The sequence below is a fragment of the Schistosoma mansoni genome, chromosome 5 (genome assembly GCF_000237925.1).
Source record: "Schistosoma mansoni strain Puerto Rico chromosome 5, complete genome".
NCBI lineage: Eukaryota > Metazoa > Platyhelminthes > Trematoda > Strigeidida > Schistosomatidae > Schistosoma > Schistosoma mansoni.
In genome coordinates this window covers 8,725,759-8,741,343 of record NC_031499.1, presented here as the reverse complement: position 1 = coordinate 8,741,343, position 15,585 = coordinate 8,725,759, and the positions used below count along the sequence as shown (strand labels likewise).

Here is a 15,585-nt window from a genome sequence, read left to right as displayed (position 1 = left end):
AGGATGAGCCGGCATAGACATTGGTGCGACTTCCATCAATTAAGTTAGCCAGTTATATCATGACAGATCTAAACATTTAGAATAGGCCAAGAAGCACAGACAAACTCATTTTAGAGCAACCAACCAATCTACTTCATGGTATTGTGATAAGTTCTGAACTTAGCAATCTTTATGCCCTCTAACAAACACGTTCATTTACACTTGACAAATACTGACCCACAATTAATTATCAAATTCAAAAGGATAAGCGCAGAAGAGCGGCTGGATTTCCTAAATTGCTCGTCAAAAGATTAAAAATCCATGAATAACTACAAAACTGACAAAAACTAGTACTGTCAAGTGGCCAGACTAACACTAAAATGACATCAACAAATATATGGAACCGTACCGAAACGTCAAGAAGTGAGTGTGAAGAAATCAATAAGCATATGCTAGCCCGTCACAGAGCTATTTTACATTGTATTTCCCATAATGATTTTGACCAGTGCGTGATACGGGTTGAGCATTGAATTTCTTTATGGTCCAAGCATATGAAAGATGCGTTACATGGCTTGTACACATTTTCTTTCTTACAGTTAGGTAAGCTTTCTATAACAGTCTAACTGCAAGTGTACTGTGTATTAAGTAATTTTAAATTTTTGGCATGTGTTATTGCATAAATTCGGTCGTGGATGAACACAATGATTGATGATAAACAGATACCAGTGGGGGAAAACAGACATTGCACAATTTCTTTCTCTTTATCTCCCTTTAGTTCACCTTCATTTCTATTTCTTGTTTCCTTGCGTAAGTGATAGTTGATCATTTTTTCCGCCGGAAATCCTACTCTCAAGCTACGTTAAGAAATCCTATATGGGATTTTGCGATTGAGTGTCATAAGGTTCCTAAATTCAGTCTTGTCAGTAAGTATGTGGTTGGTTTGTATTAACTCCCCTGTTCTGTCCACAAGGGCTGCTATTGATGTGCCTTAAGCCTTTCAATGATAGTTTCAGCGACAACTACTGTACAAATGGTTGTATGGCTTTGATAAATGGTCCCATAAAAAAAATCCTCTTGCCTAACGAGCTCTCTTTTATTTCCTTTAAGTATTTGGTTATTTCTCTTGACTTTCGTCACTTATTTGTGCTCCGAAAATCTGTCAGGTGCTTCGGTATCCCCTAAATTTTTAGATTCGGGAATGGTAAACGTATAATATACTGACAATTTTGGGTGACTTATCAGCCGTTTGGGAAACGCTTAGTTATAAAACAAATAACAATACGAAATGACGAGGTAACAGTAGAACAACAGCTTCGATAGTAATAACTAAAGCTCTCAAGACAACCGATCTTGTCTAGCAAAGAAAAAAGAGCATGTTTTCACATATACGTTCATAACTAGATTTTATTTTATTTTATTTAAACACATAAATATTGGTACAAAAAGCACCAGATAAATATGTGCCGCACAAATCTCATTTGATTTGTGTGAGGGCTGTGATACTGCCCAGGTGCCCAAACTGAAGCAGGTGATTTTCTTAGGGGACCACACCCGGAGCCTTCGACCTGAAGGTCTAGTCCACAAGGCAGTGGAGCATCGTGAGGAGATGCAGTCCCATGGTAGCCGGTGACCAACGGTTGGTTCTTACGCCATTTATTCCCTCGGGCTACTGGATCCCATGTGCACCATTGGTTTGGAATCAGGGTTTTCCAACTCCCCTAGGTGGACCCTCCATGTCCACCAACCCGGTTGAAGCGCCGGACATTCTCTTTTCATCCTCTCAATTTCGTGAAAAACACCCGTGTTGCGAGAAGGCAGTGAGTAGGACTTGTGTGGCAGAGGCTATATACGCGTGGCCATGTGAGAGGACTTGGAGAGGGAGAGCGGATTCTCCCCACTCACGGCCGTACCAGGGCATTTGGGGGCTAACTAGAAGTCGGACTAGCATTGTAAGTTAGGGTTGTCACCCCATAAAATTTTCTAAAACTAGTGTCACTTTTAACACAAAAAGGGTAGGGTTAGTTTTCAAGTGTTAAACTGGAGTTTTGGATTGAGTTTACAAATTCGAGTCAGGGTTTTTAACACGAACTAACATCAGCTATAATCCAATATTGCATGTTAGAGCCCCTTACCACTCTTCTGCTCACAAAATCAGGAGAATTGAGGCTGGGACTTAGAGTGAGAGTAACAAAGGGAATACAGTATCTAGCTTCACCAAACACTTGTTTACTCATTGAACGACATTAGGTGCTTAAACACAATATATCTTAAAAACAGGTATGCCATGTAATTTAACCTGGACACCGTCTAAAACTTAATTTTTTGTTGTATAACAAATATTTTCATTGATTTAAAGCACTGAAAACCTAATGTTGCCAATTTTCACTTTATTAACAATAACAGATGTTATATACCACTGCTTTTTAAACTTGGTGCAAAAGGATCGATGTATTATCTTAATTTCGATTGGTTAACTCAAAGCTGTTAACATGTTATAATTTTACCGTCAAAGATCATTAAGAAGTATTTCCAACCATTGTTCGTTAGTTAATTACACTATTGATCTTTATCAAAAACATAGTTTGTTCTAGAATATATTTTGCCATATATATCAGGATCACACTATCCTATGGACAATTTCTAAGCTAAGGCTTTGTGTGGAACAGTGGCAAATGCATCTTTTATCTGCTCCTAGCACATTGTGGTATCCAAAAATAAACTGAGTCGTTCAACAAAAGTAAGGACGTGAAATATAAATTATTGATAAGCCATAAGTTGCATCCACAGTATCTTATCCATTAATATGTTGTGCATAAGCAACATAGACAACAAACCTAGGCCAAATAAATGCGAGAGCACGAATATTTAAGATTGACACTCACCCAGCTTAATTGTTATGCGAAGTAACTACAGCTTGTGTTCGAAAATGACGTCTCGTTGTTCACTTTCAGGCTGTTTCACTATTTTCTTAACATAAGTATGCTGCAGATTTACTTTTAATGGCGGTCACTTAACTTCAGAACAACTTTTAATCATATCATGTGTTTTAACCATGTTCCATGTAAAAAGATTTGGGGGTATTGTTATTTAGATATTATTTGATAAACCAGTATAAGTCATCTATATTTTAGATACTTTAGAGTATAATTATTAATATAGTCTTTCATGAATAGCGAGGCGAAGGAATCTTTTTTTATCACTAATATATACCATATTTGTATGTGGGTTTGGTTACTGTCAGCACACAGGCTGAGCAAATGGCTTTCTTAGGAAGGGGGCGCCTTGACCTAGGGGCCTAGTCCACAAGACATCAAAACAACGTTGGTAAACGTGGTCCCATGGTAGCTGGTGACCAAAATAGACGCATACACTATTCGCTTCCTTGGGATACTGGAGCCAATTCACCCCCTTGGTTTGGAATCGGTATTTTTCGACCCCTATAGTTGGACCCTATGAATCTTTCAATCGAGTTTAAGTGCAAAATGTTCAGCTTTATAAAAACCATACCATGTTAACCCATTGAGTGTAAGTTATCTGGCTGAGTGTCTAAATGAATGGCTCTATGTAGTAATTTTGAAGAGAGAGGAATCTCCCCACCTACGGCCGTACCAGTACATTTAGACTATAGACTTGTACTTATAACTTTAAGTCACTCTGCCACCAATATAACTGACTAGGAGTAACACTGAATAAATACTGGCTGTTCACTTATTACTTCGACGCAATTCAAATTGTTGCATTATTGTAATTGTATTAGTGAATTTTAATACCGAGTATTCTCATAAATAAAATATTTGTTTGTTTTTAGGAATTATTCACCACAGACCAAAATCATATAAACGTATATGATTATTCTGTTGAATGTAATGCTTGTAAAAAATGATGACTGAAGTATTCAATAGCTTTGGTTCCATTTGATACTCGTATTACGCATTTCTACATACGAATCAATTAAATTTCTAGTTCAAACATCTTTATGTAAGTCAAATAGTTGACTATTTAGATGTGCACATGTATGACCAATTACTTTTACATTTATCCACGCCCTAATATATTGTTTGCCCCCAAATGCCCTGGTACGGCCGAGAGTGGGGAGAGTCCGCTCTCCCTCTCCAAATGCTCTCACATGGCCACGCGTATACAACCACTGACAGGGAAGTCTTACTCACTGCCTTCTCGCAACACGGGTGTTTTTTTACGAAATTGAGAGGATGAAAAGAGAATGTCCGGCGCTTCAACCGGGTTGGTGGACATGGAGGGTCCACCTAGGGGAGTTGGAAAACCCTGATTCCAAACCAATGGTGCACATGGGTTCCAGTACCGTGAGGGAACAAATGACGTATGAATCAATCGTTGGTCACCGTGTACCATGGGACTGCATCTCCTTACGTTGCTCCACTGCCTTATGGGTCAGACCTTTAGATCAAAGGCTCGGAGTGTGACCCCCTAAGAAAACCACCTGCTTCAGTTTGGGCACCTGGGTAGTATCACAGCCCTCACACAAATCGAATGAGATTTGTGCGGCGCATATATATCTGGTGCTTCCTTATACCAATACTTATGTGTTCAAATAATAATAATGTAAACTGAATAATATTCTTAATAATCTATAACTACTCATATCATTCAATCGTTTCAATTTATAATTGGTTTGTGTTTTGCTTGATTGATTCATTTAATGGAATCATTAAAGACGTTAATTGTTGTAAATAGTTCCTATTTATTTTCTTACTTCTATCAGTTTGTAATGAAAACTGTCTTCAAACCCTATGATCAATATTGCAATAGAATGTGTAAACACACCTAACTTTTCTTAAAATTCGCTCCGGAAAAAAAGATCAACATACATTTTATATTCCACTTTCTCTCTCTCTCTCTCAAGATCTATCGATTAGTATGCGTTGTTGTCTTTTAATGTTTAAAATACAATCTCAACATTCTTGTCGTCCATTTAAAGCGGATTACATGAAAAAAATAATGTGTGTACACAATGATTTGTTACCACTCATGTAAGATATTGATCGATAGTTCAATAGTCATATATTTGCTTAACTCTTTTGTCGATAAGGCTATTTTAAGAGGTGTGTTCTCGTTGACAATGGAAAGGGGGGCTAGTTTCAGCAATGTTATCTTAACAGTTTACCACTTTATCATACGAAATCATCCTTGTTTTTGTTATTTGCTCATATCGATTAACATCTCCGTAATTTCGTCAGCATAGCCTTCATATGGTAAATTATTGTTCACAGGTAATTATACGATACCGCATACATTAGCTTTATATTTGTGAACAAGTTAATATCAAGTGCTGTTTAAGGTACAAAAGTGGTTGTCGTTTCCCGGTTGTTCACACCGTAGACGCATACTTTTTAAGACATCTGAGAAAATTGGGCGAGGGGTGGTCTTGATGACCAAAATACTCAACCTTGATGCTCAAGAGACGGCTACTTGAGGCTGGTCGCGCACGGCATTTTCGAGTAGTTTTTGCTGTGTTCGCTTCGTACTTTTCAAATTTACCTCTGGTAACGGAAATCTTGTAGGGCAAGGTGAGGTATTATATTTTTGGGGCGTTTTTTCTGTCCCTCTTTTTGTTACAAAAATGCAGTATTGCTAGAGATGCTGGTTGTCTGGAGGTAATACCTTACTGCTGTCACATCCTTATACAGTTGGAAATGATGATTTCGACCTCGGATCATGATTTTGTTGCTTTCAGTTTTACCACTCTCCAACTAAACTGCTTGTCATTGTAGGACCTAAAGGTACAAACGTTCCAACCAACAGTTAAATTGAGTCATCGCGATATGTAAGCCTGATCACTACATCCAGGTAGCAGCTACAGCCCTGTTAATTTTATTGCATTATACTAATGTGGCATGGCAACTTGGACAATGCACATTTGTCTCGGGCTCTGTATTGATTGTGGGAGGTTGACTTTGTCTTTATATCTACCTGTGTTGAACAAACGAATAGACTGTACAGTTATTCCTGATTTCTGTAATGTTGTCAGAGACTGGTGTCATAGGGCAAGAATTAAACCTGAAACGCATTAATCCGATTGTAGAGTGAATTATCTACAGTTGTCTTTCCGTTCAGTCATCTATTTGTTAAATAACTTGTGATCACATTTCTTCTTGTGTTCAGTATACTCATTCTTCCTACCAACGGTGTTACTTTTCCCTTAGACTTGAGTTCTATTCATGATGAGGTCGTGAATGTTACACTTTCACTGAGTAGTCTGATACTGAGAATGAAATATCTAAGCACTATTTCTTCAGTTCTAGTGTAATGAAAAAGAACACGGGTGGAGATAATCGAATGTATTTGAGCACAAAATTACAGAATATCTCACTAAAATATGATAACCATATAGTAAATAGTCAATTTACAAACTATCAATCAATCATCTCAATCTTGACCGTTCCTTCTGCAAATATCAGTTCTTCGTGTTCGATTATTATTGTTCATGCATCTTCATACCAATTGCGCTTCTTTCTCGTTCTCTCTTTATCGATCTTCTACTAAAATGCATTCAGGTCATGAATCTTCATCGACTGAGATGGTTAGGCCAGGTGTTACGTATGCTTGAACACCGATTACCACGACGCGCTATGCTGACTAGTGTAGGGGATGGTTGGAAGAAAGTTAGGAGCGGCCAAAACAGAACGTGGCATCAATGCTTGAAATCACTAACTTCTAGTCTGAGCCATGTTGGCAGATGCAGACTACCTGGTTGGGGTCTGCACGACTATCGTAACCTATGGTTGGAGACTCTAGGTAATATGGCTCAGAATCGATCACAATGGCGTAGGTGTATACACTCTTTATCTTCCCTTAAACCTTGAGATTAAAATTGCTTCATAACGTTCTTCCTTCCTATACTACATCCTTATATACAATCTTTCTTTTATATACTACCACCACTAAATTAACTATTTCTATGAATCCGGTGTTGATCTTGTTGTGCTAACGAGGTATGGCAACTTGGACCTATGCATAAATATGCGTGGTCCTACGTTGTAACTGACTGACTGAAATTCATTTAATGCCCGACCATCGTAATATACTACTTATGTGAATATAAGTAACCCACATTACACGAGTAATTCTCTAACTAAACTCAGTTATTGATATGAAGCCACTGTAATTAAGCCAATCCATAAAACTTTCCACACTTACAAAAAACTAAACTTTATTAGTGCTATTATCAGTATCTAATATGTCCATACATATAGCCAACGAAAGTGTACTTTTATTTCTCATCTAATCTGTGTTACGTATGCCCAAACCACCGACGTGCCCCGACGTGTAATGTTTCATGGTGCAGGAGTAGGTTGGAAGAAAGCTAGGGGCGGCCAGACCAAAACGTGGCACAAATCCATGAAGTCACTGACAACTGGACTGAGCCATGTTGGTAGGTGTAGACTACCTAGTTGGGATTCGCGTGATGATAAAAATCGATGGTTAGAGACCTTGAATGATATGGCTCATAATCGTTTGCAATGGCAAAGGTGCATCCACTCTTTATGTTCTACAAAATTCTAATCTTCTGAATTCTCTATGTCTCTATCTTTTTTTTCTCCTTCCAAATTTATTTCACCGTATTGTACTCCTTCAATAACATCTTCAAACCCTAATCTTTCCTATTACTGCTTATGCTCTTACTATTTCTACCATTATGGGATTTGAATCGACAACTGCATCTCTGTGCTAATGTGGTATGGCAACTCGAACTGATGTACGTACGTACGAAGTTCTACGTTGTGACTGACGTCTAGTTTGTGTTAATTATGCTTGATTTTCATCCTCTTTTTTTAATTTTTCTTGCTAATAAACCATATATATATATATACATATAGAAAGAGAGAAGTATATGTATGTATATATTTATATTTATGTATTAGTTCCACTTATGGTTACTTCTATATCTGCTGAAGAATTTCAACGTTTTCAATCTCAATTACTTGATTTACGTGAAGCACAAATTATAGCAAATGATGCAAAATTACGTGCAGAAAAACGTATTAAACAATTAGAAGAAGAATTAATCTATACACAATCTGCATTAACTAATGCTCAAACTACATTTTCTGATAGTAATATACATTTAGAAGAATTAAAACAAGAAAATAAATTATTACGTGATAAATTATTTAATACTGAATCATCATTTCAATTACAATCATCTACATTAAGAGCTGAATGTTATCGTTTGACTAATGAATTAGATAAATTATCACAACAATTATCATCTAATCATATAGATACTACTTATACTACTAATAGTAGTAGTAGTAGTCGACAAGATGATGAAATTCAATGTTCAAAATCTTGTCAAACAATTATCATTACCTTCCATCATAAATCAATTCAAACTGATAATAATGATAATACAAATCAAGAAATTCCTACATATCTAATTGAAGATATAGAAAATCTTAAAAATTCATTAAACCAAGCTAATTCAACTCATGATAAATTAAAACAAACCATTGAATATTTAAATCATAAAGTTGATGACCTTGAAACTCAATTGTCATTGGACATTTTAAATTATCAACAAACTATTCAAAAATTAACCAATGAAAATAATACACTTTTAATTGATTTAAATAAATCTCAAGATCAATATAATCACTTGGTGACAATTGAAAATGAATTACGTAATCAGATTGTTATTATAAAACGTCGTAGTGAAAAATTAAATTATGAATTAAGACGTCAATTAAGTCAATTTATACGTAATCAACAACAAAATGGTGATATTGAATTATCATCATTTATAAAATTAAGAAAAAATTCATTACATTCATCATCATCTTCATTATCTAGTAATAATAATAATCATATAATCTCAGGTACTTCAGCGACTGATGGAATATCTAATGAAGTTATAAATGATTCAATAATGAATGATAAATCATCGAATGTTTCTATGATGAAGAAAAATAACAGCGGCGGTTTTCATGAAATGCCTCAAGGATTTTTTTCAACAGCTGATTTTAAAGTAAGTACAAAATAGAATATGTTCTTTTGTATTTTCTTCGATTTTGTTTAGAATAAGAAGACATTCTACTTAATGGACTGATTTCAGGTGGAGAATCCAGGAGCTTTCCATAGTTGTTTTATCATAGTGTCGTCTTGCCTATTTGTTAAATTTGATATGCAATGTTTAAAGGACTCTCCTAGAAAACAAAACAAAACTAATGAATAGCTAAAAGTTTTCTTAGGGGGACACACCTGGAGCCTTTGACCTAAAGATCTGATCCACAAGACAGTGGAGCATTGTAAGGAGAAGCAGTCCCATGGTATTCTGTGACCAACAATTAATTCATACGCCATTTGTTCCTTCACAATACTGGAGTCATCCCATGTGCACCATTGGTTTTGAATCAGGGTTTTCTAACTCCCCTAGGTGGACTTTCCGTGTCCACCAACCTGGTTAAAACGTAGAACATTCGCTTTTTGTCCTCTCACTTTTGTAAACAACACCCATGGTGAGGGGAGGTAGTGAGTAGGACTTCCCTTGTAGAGACTATATATTCGCGTGGTCATATGAGATCATTTCGAGAGGAAGAGCGGACTCTCCCCACTTTCGGCCGTACCAGGGCATTTGGGGGCGTATTAAAAGGAAAATATGAATCGTTTATCAGTAGAATGTATGATATAGAAGAGGTAGACAAATAAACATGATGAGTAGTAATGATTGTGATTTGGATGTTGGGTGTTCTGTTTATCTATCGAAATGACTGCAAAAACAAATAAGGTTAAATGATCGACCGAAAGCGGATGAAAAGCACCCACCTTTTGAAACTGATAAACACATAGTTTACATTATGCATTATGATTGATCTAGAATGAGATTTAGTGATTATGTATATAGTTTATTTTGAGTGGGCGTGTAAGTTTGATTGCATTCTTAGCCATATAAAACTCCAAATTTTCTCTTTTGTATGGAGTGAAATACAATTTGTACTTACATTAAACCCATCTTGATTCATTACTCGAAATTTTGTGATTCACAATTGTTTCTTCCTTATCATCTTTGTTTCTTTTCTCACTTTCCTGTTTATACAATCGGATTGTTATATCTGTACTATATACAAGTGTTTTAACAAGTAAACACACCATGAGTTGGATTATTGATCGAAATGAAATTGACCTAATATGATATGTGAGGTCTTGTCTTCTTTGTAATCCATTGTTTAAAGTAGTTTATTAAAAGAAATAATTGAATATATTAACAATAAATATTAAGAAATTGGCTAAATTCAAGCAATATGTATGATTTCGGGTCAATATGCTGTTTTTTTCAGTGTAAGCTTGTGGAGTTTGTTGAATTTGATGGAAATCATGAACCGATCTATGTCAGACCATCATTAAAAACCTAGAAGCACTGGACAGCCGTTTCGTCCTAGTATGCAACCTCTTATCAGTGCCTATGCGTTAGTTTAACCCATGACTTTCGGTCTCGCGTGCAACCACTTAATCTCCAGGTCACTGGAACGGCTAGCATCCAACGGGGTTAATGTCTAATCTTAGTCACCATAAACACTGTTTCGATTAGGAAAATAATGAGTACAATGCTAGTCGATTGATCATGCGTTATGATTACAATTTGACTGAGTTAAAAACTCGTAAGTAGGTTTATTAAATTGTCATATTCACTAACGGTGTGCGACTTTACGACCGAACAATGGGTCACCTAATTTTATCGATCATCTGTTTCTTGTTTTTTTCTTTAATAAAATAAATTACTAGAATAATTAGAAATTACATACATTATAATCTTTTAGAAGTGTTAATACTTTCTTCGGTCTTGATGTATTCATTGTGAAGTTCCTGTTATCTTTCTATACGTCTCCCTGTTGTACCGATGTGAAGTATGGTACTTCCAATTGTAATAAGCTATCTTCCTAGCCAGTTCCTATAATCCCAACTACTTCTACACGTCAACTAGAACAATGAAGAAGAGGCACGAATTAAGAATAAAACCTTTACTTCAAAGTTAGTTTCTGTACAAAAAAACAAGGGTACCTATAGAGTTAAACATGACCTTGGGCTTCTGGAAATTTCTGTATCATTATATAGGTAAATATCTAATCAAAACCGTGGCACCGTGATGCTGAATGTTCTAGATGTTTCTGCGGAACTTATATTCTATTTTTGACTGAATAAAATATCCACCGGCGTTTCTGGGTTTCTAGAGACTTTGACGATGAATATTTTCAAACTCTTACGACAAATCGGTACATATTTTGCAACATATCGTATTATAGATATTTTAATGTCATAACTACTTGTTGAGGCAAATGATAAACGTAATATGTAGAATGTACTTGAATATACTTAAAGTCTCTCAGTAGAATCATTTTACCATTTATATAGTCTTATATCATATATTTATATATGATAATTCTTTCCAGGCCATAATCGATCGAATGTCAGAAGTTCAAGAAGAAAATTGTACTCTTCGAAGATGTAAAAAACGTTTAGAAGCAGATTTAATGGCTAAAAGTAGAGTTATACAAAAGGGATTAGATAATTATCTTCAATCTCCATTACTTTATCATGGTAATAATGACAGTATCACTGTTACTACTACCTCAATATCAACCCCAGCCGTATCCTCAAGTCAGTATCGATCAGTTCCGTCAAATATCTCACCGTATACGCCTACAACTATTTCATCGTCATCATCATCATCAAATTTCCCCAATTCAACAACATGGTTTCCATTCTTAAAAAATCTCACCTTAACATCAGATTCATCAACATTAACATCGTCGTCAGCATCATTATCCAGTGTGAATATACAAACAGTTAATCGATTAAAACTCATGTGTGAACAATTAATGACAGAGAATATTGAATTAAAAGAGAAATTACAAAGTGTACCATGATCAATTTATGTTCAGATCCCAATAGATAAATAAGATTGTATGTGTGTGTTTATATATATATATATATATGTATATATATATATATGAGTTTTATTGGAGAAACTTTTATTCCATTCCAATGTTGTTGTCGTGATTGTGTGTTTTTATTTATTTTTCGATGCTTTTGAGTGATTGTTTTTTCTTCTTCTTTTACTTTCTTGTTACTTAGATCTCATTATTGATTTATTGTTTCTATGATGAAAAACACAGATTATTTACTTATTTTAAAATCTGATTTCTGATCTTTTTTTAAAACAATGTGTGTCTTTGTATCTTGGTTCTGTTAACAAAGAAGAGCCCTGGTGTTTAGATGCTTACTTACTTACTTACGCCTGTTACCCCTCGTCGAGGAGCATAGGTCGCTCACCAGCATTCTCCATCCAACTCTGTCCTGAGCCTTCCTTTCCAGTTAACATTCATCCTTTTCATATCTGCTTCTATTTCCTGACGTAATTTGTTATTTGGCTTTCCTCTTTTCCGCTTCCCTTCCGGATTCCAAGTTAGGGATTGCCTTGTAATGCACATTGGTGATTTCCTTAATGTATGTCCTATTCACTTCCAACGTCTTTTCCTAATTTCCTCTTCAGCTGGAAGCTGGTTTGTCTTCTCCCATAAAACGCTGTTGCTGATAGTATGTTTAGATAACTTGTACAAAAAAGAAGAAAATTTCAGAAAGTAGTATATACTGTTTTTCTTTGTTTTAATTTGAGATTATTTTATTTTGTGTGTGTGTATCTCGGTGATATATATATATATATACTCACACACACACGTGCACATATATCCATAGATATATGTGAAAACTAATACACATTTTTTATATACGCACAAATTCACTTTCATACATACATTCAAGTACACTTTCACATACACACATACATACATACATATTATACAAATAATAGAAAATCATTTTTTTTCTAGAACAAGAAACACCTAAAGTACAACACTTTCTTCATCAAGGATCCTCATTATACTTTTATTAGTACTATTATTATTATCAGTAATACTTTCACAAAAATATTTTTGCCTTCTAAGAAAAAGTTCTCTTCAATTCTTTTAAATGACATTGGTGTTTATGTAATAGCAGATTCATCTATGATGATATATTTTGTTTTTTGGAGGAATTATTTGGCAAACTGTCGAATTGTATACATTTTTTACAGAGATAAATAATGTTGACATTTAAATATAATTGAATATTGAACATTTGATTGGTCTTTAGACAATACTTGTACTTCAGGATTGGGTTGCATCGGCACCTGAACTAATGATAGGGAGTGAAGTAGTTGAGCGTGTTGACCGCTTCACTTATCTTGGGAGTCTCATCTGCCTTTGTGGTCTGGTGTGTGACGAAATCTCAGCACGGATACAGAAGGCTCGTCTAGCTTTCACCAACTCGCGTCATTTATGGCGTAGGCGAGATATCCGTCTAGCAAGAAAAGGACGGGTTTACTATGCAGCAGTTCGTTCCGTCCTACTTTATGGCAGTGAAACATGGCCGATAAGAGTAGAGGATATTCGTAGTCTACTAGTATTCGATCATAGATATCTTCGAAGCATTGCTCGTATTTCCTGGGACCACCAAGTAAGTTGTTAGGAAACGGGTATTAGGTAAGGATGGCAAATCGATTGACGAAATAGTGAAACTTCATCAGTTGAGATTACTAGGACGTGTGTTACGTACGTCCAATCACAGACTACCCTGACGAGCGATGTTTTATGGTGTAGGAGTAGGATGGAAGAAAACGTGGTACAAATCCATGAAGTCACTGATAATTGGACTGGGCCATGTTGGTAGGTGTAGACTACCTGGTTGGGATCCGCGAGATGATAGCAATCGATGGTTCGAGACCTTGAATGATATGGCTCAAATCGTTTGCAATGGCGAAGGTGCATCCACTCTTTATGTTCTACAAAATTCTAATCTTCTGATTTCTTCATGTCTCTATCTTTTTGCTCTTTCCAAATTTATTTCAGTGAATAATACTCCTTGAATAACATCTTCAAGCCCTAATCTTTCGGTTTACGCTTATACTCTTACTAGTTCTACCACTATGGGATTTGAATCGAGAACTACATCTCTGTGCTAATTTGGTATGGCAACTCGGACTGATGTACGTACGTACGAAGTTCTACGTTGTAACTGACTGAATACTTGTACTTTAGCCTACACTGTAACAATTGTAGATAGCTATATTGGTTAGTCATATATATGCTGGAGAAAATTTGTAGCTCAGGTGAATGATTTTGATGGAGTTTTGTTCTCTGAGCTGGATGGTTTGGTCCTAAACGAATGGGAAATATAACCAAAAGAAATAAGTAAACAATGACAGATTTAAGGTCAACAAGAACCAATCAACATCGAGGTGTACAGGACAAGCTGTAAACTACATGTGAAGAAATTCAAACACTTCACTTCTATCCGAAGTTTGTGCTGATGATGTTGTTCAGAAGGACGATTAAAGCTCCACGACCAAACCATCCAGCTTAGAGTACAAAACTCCATCAAAAACATATGTATGCACTTTCAAAAAACCTCATCACATTTTAAGCAAACTATTTTAGTGTACAGTATGAGTGAAATTGATAAATTTTAGAGTAGTGAGTTGTAAAATTGAATTGATTGGGGGAGGGGTTATCACACGTATCTAGGATCTTTACTAGGTTCCTTTTCCTATAGAGAAAAGGATAAATTAGGAAAATTTTTATCCTAGAAATACCGCACACCTTCATATACATACTTGCATTCCACTGATTTTTCTTGTCCACAGTAAGGTTCAAAAGGTTTAGAGCTAAGGAAGCAAAATCTGAAACATGATATGCATGAAATGTACAATTAGTCTGAAGTAGTTACTCCTTGAGCTCTGCATCCAACGCTCTAACGTTGCTATAGCCGTTCAATACTAGACCAGTTTTATTTTTAAGTTTCTCAATAAGAATATTACTTTCCGATGTTGTATAACTAATCATAATGTGTCAGTCGTTCACGATGTTCTAATTATATGGTTTTAGGTACTTGGAACACCAGCTATAATACAAAAACGGTATTTTAACTATATATGCATGAATTTCACGTCAAACTACAAGACTTGCTTTTTTCATTTCATTGGTTTGTCCACAAATTATAGTCTAGGCGATTCCACCGAGACTTCACTGTGTTGGTTGCTTATGCTTTATTTTTGGCTTATATTTTATTCTTAGTCGTGAATTGGATATTTTAGAAATAAATTTGCGTATGACATTGGTCTAATGTTGTGACGTACTATCTGGATTATTGATCTAGTTAGGTGACCAGTTTAGTGATCCTATATCAAATCACATTGACAGAAATTGCCATTTCTTTATTCTACAAAACTATAACAACCGATATCCGAGAAGATAAGAAAAACTATCATTTATTGTCAAATGTTTGCATATATTTGCCTATCAAATTTATATATTCATCAACGGTACAATAGTACACATGAACATATGTACAAATATAAATGAAAAGACGAGAACCATGAATAGGTTTAGTACAAAGATAAGGAATAAAAAAAAAGAACAACTACCAATACAAGCCTATTAAATATAACGAAATTCGAATTCATCACTCTGGCGTCCCCCAACACACACACACATACATAGTAACCAAGTTATTTGTAATCACATCATGTAGACTTAG

The 15,585-nt window shown here is 35.4% G+C and overlaps 2 protein-coding genes across 2 annotated transcripts; both read left to right on the top strand.

The window, feature by feature from the left end:
* The first annotated feature begins 550 nt into the window (after nucleotides 1-550).
* On the top strand, nucleotides 551-12,570 carry Smp_061480 (putative ubiquitin-protein ligase BRE1). The gene is made up of 4 exons (XM_018797814.1): nucleotides 551-579; nucleotides 3,788-3,957; nucleotides 7,881-8,983; nucleotides 11,403-12,570. Exons 3-4 carry the CDS (start codon nucleotides 7,889-7,891, stop codon nucleotides 11,877-11,879), a joined length of 1,572 nt encoding a protein of 523 aa, XP_018652819.1. The 5' UTR covers nucleotides 551-579; nucleotides 3,788-3,957; nucleotides 7,881-7,888; the 3' UTR covers nucleotides 11,880-12,570.
* On the top strand, nucleotides 5,853-6,029 carry Smp_182060 (hypothetical protein; the record flags this gene model as incomplete). Its single annotated transcript, XM_018797815.1, has 1 exon — nucleotides 5,853-6,029. One exon carries the CDS (start codon nucleotides 5,853-5,855, stop codon nucleotides 6,027-6,029), a length of 177 nt encoding a protein of 58 aa, XP_018652820.1.
* Nucleotides 12,571-15,585: the final 3,015 nt, after the last annotated feature.

What these genes read in the sequence shown, in the direction of transcription:
- Smp_061480 (XM_018797814.1), top strand. Translation starts at nt 7,889, where the DNA reads ATGGTTACTTCTATATCTGCTGAAGAATTTCAACGTTTTCAATCTCAA. An exon ending in TTTCAACAGCTGATTTTAAA is followed by an intron (nt 8,984 to 11,402) that starts GTAAGTACAAAA and finishes AATTCTTTCCAG; the next exon opens with GCCATAATCGATCGAATGTC.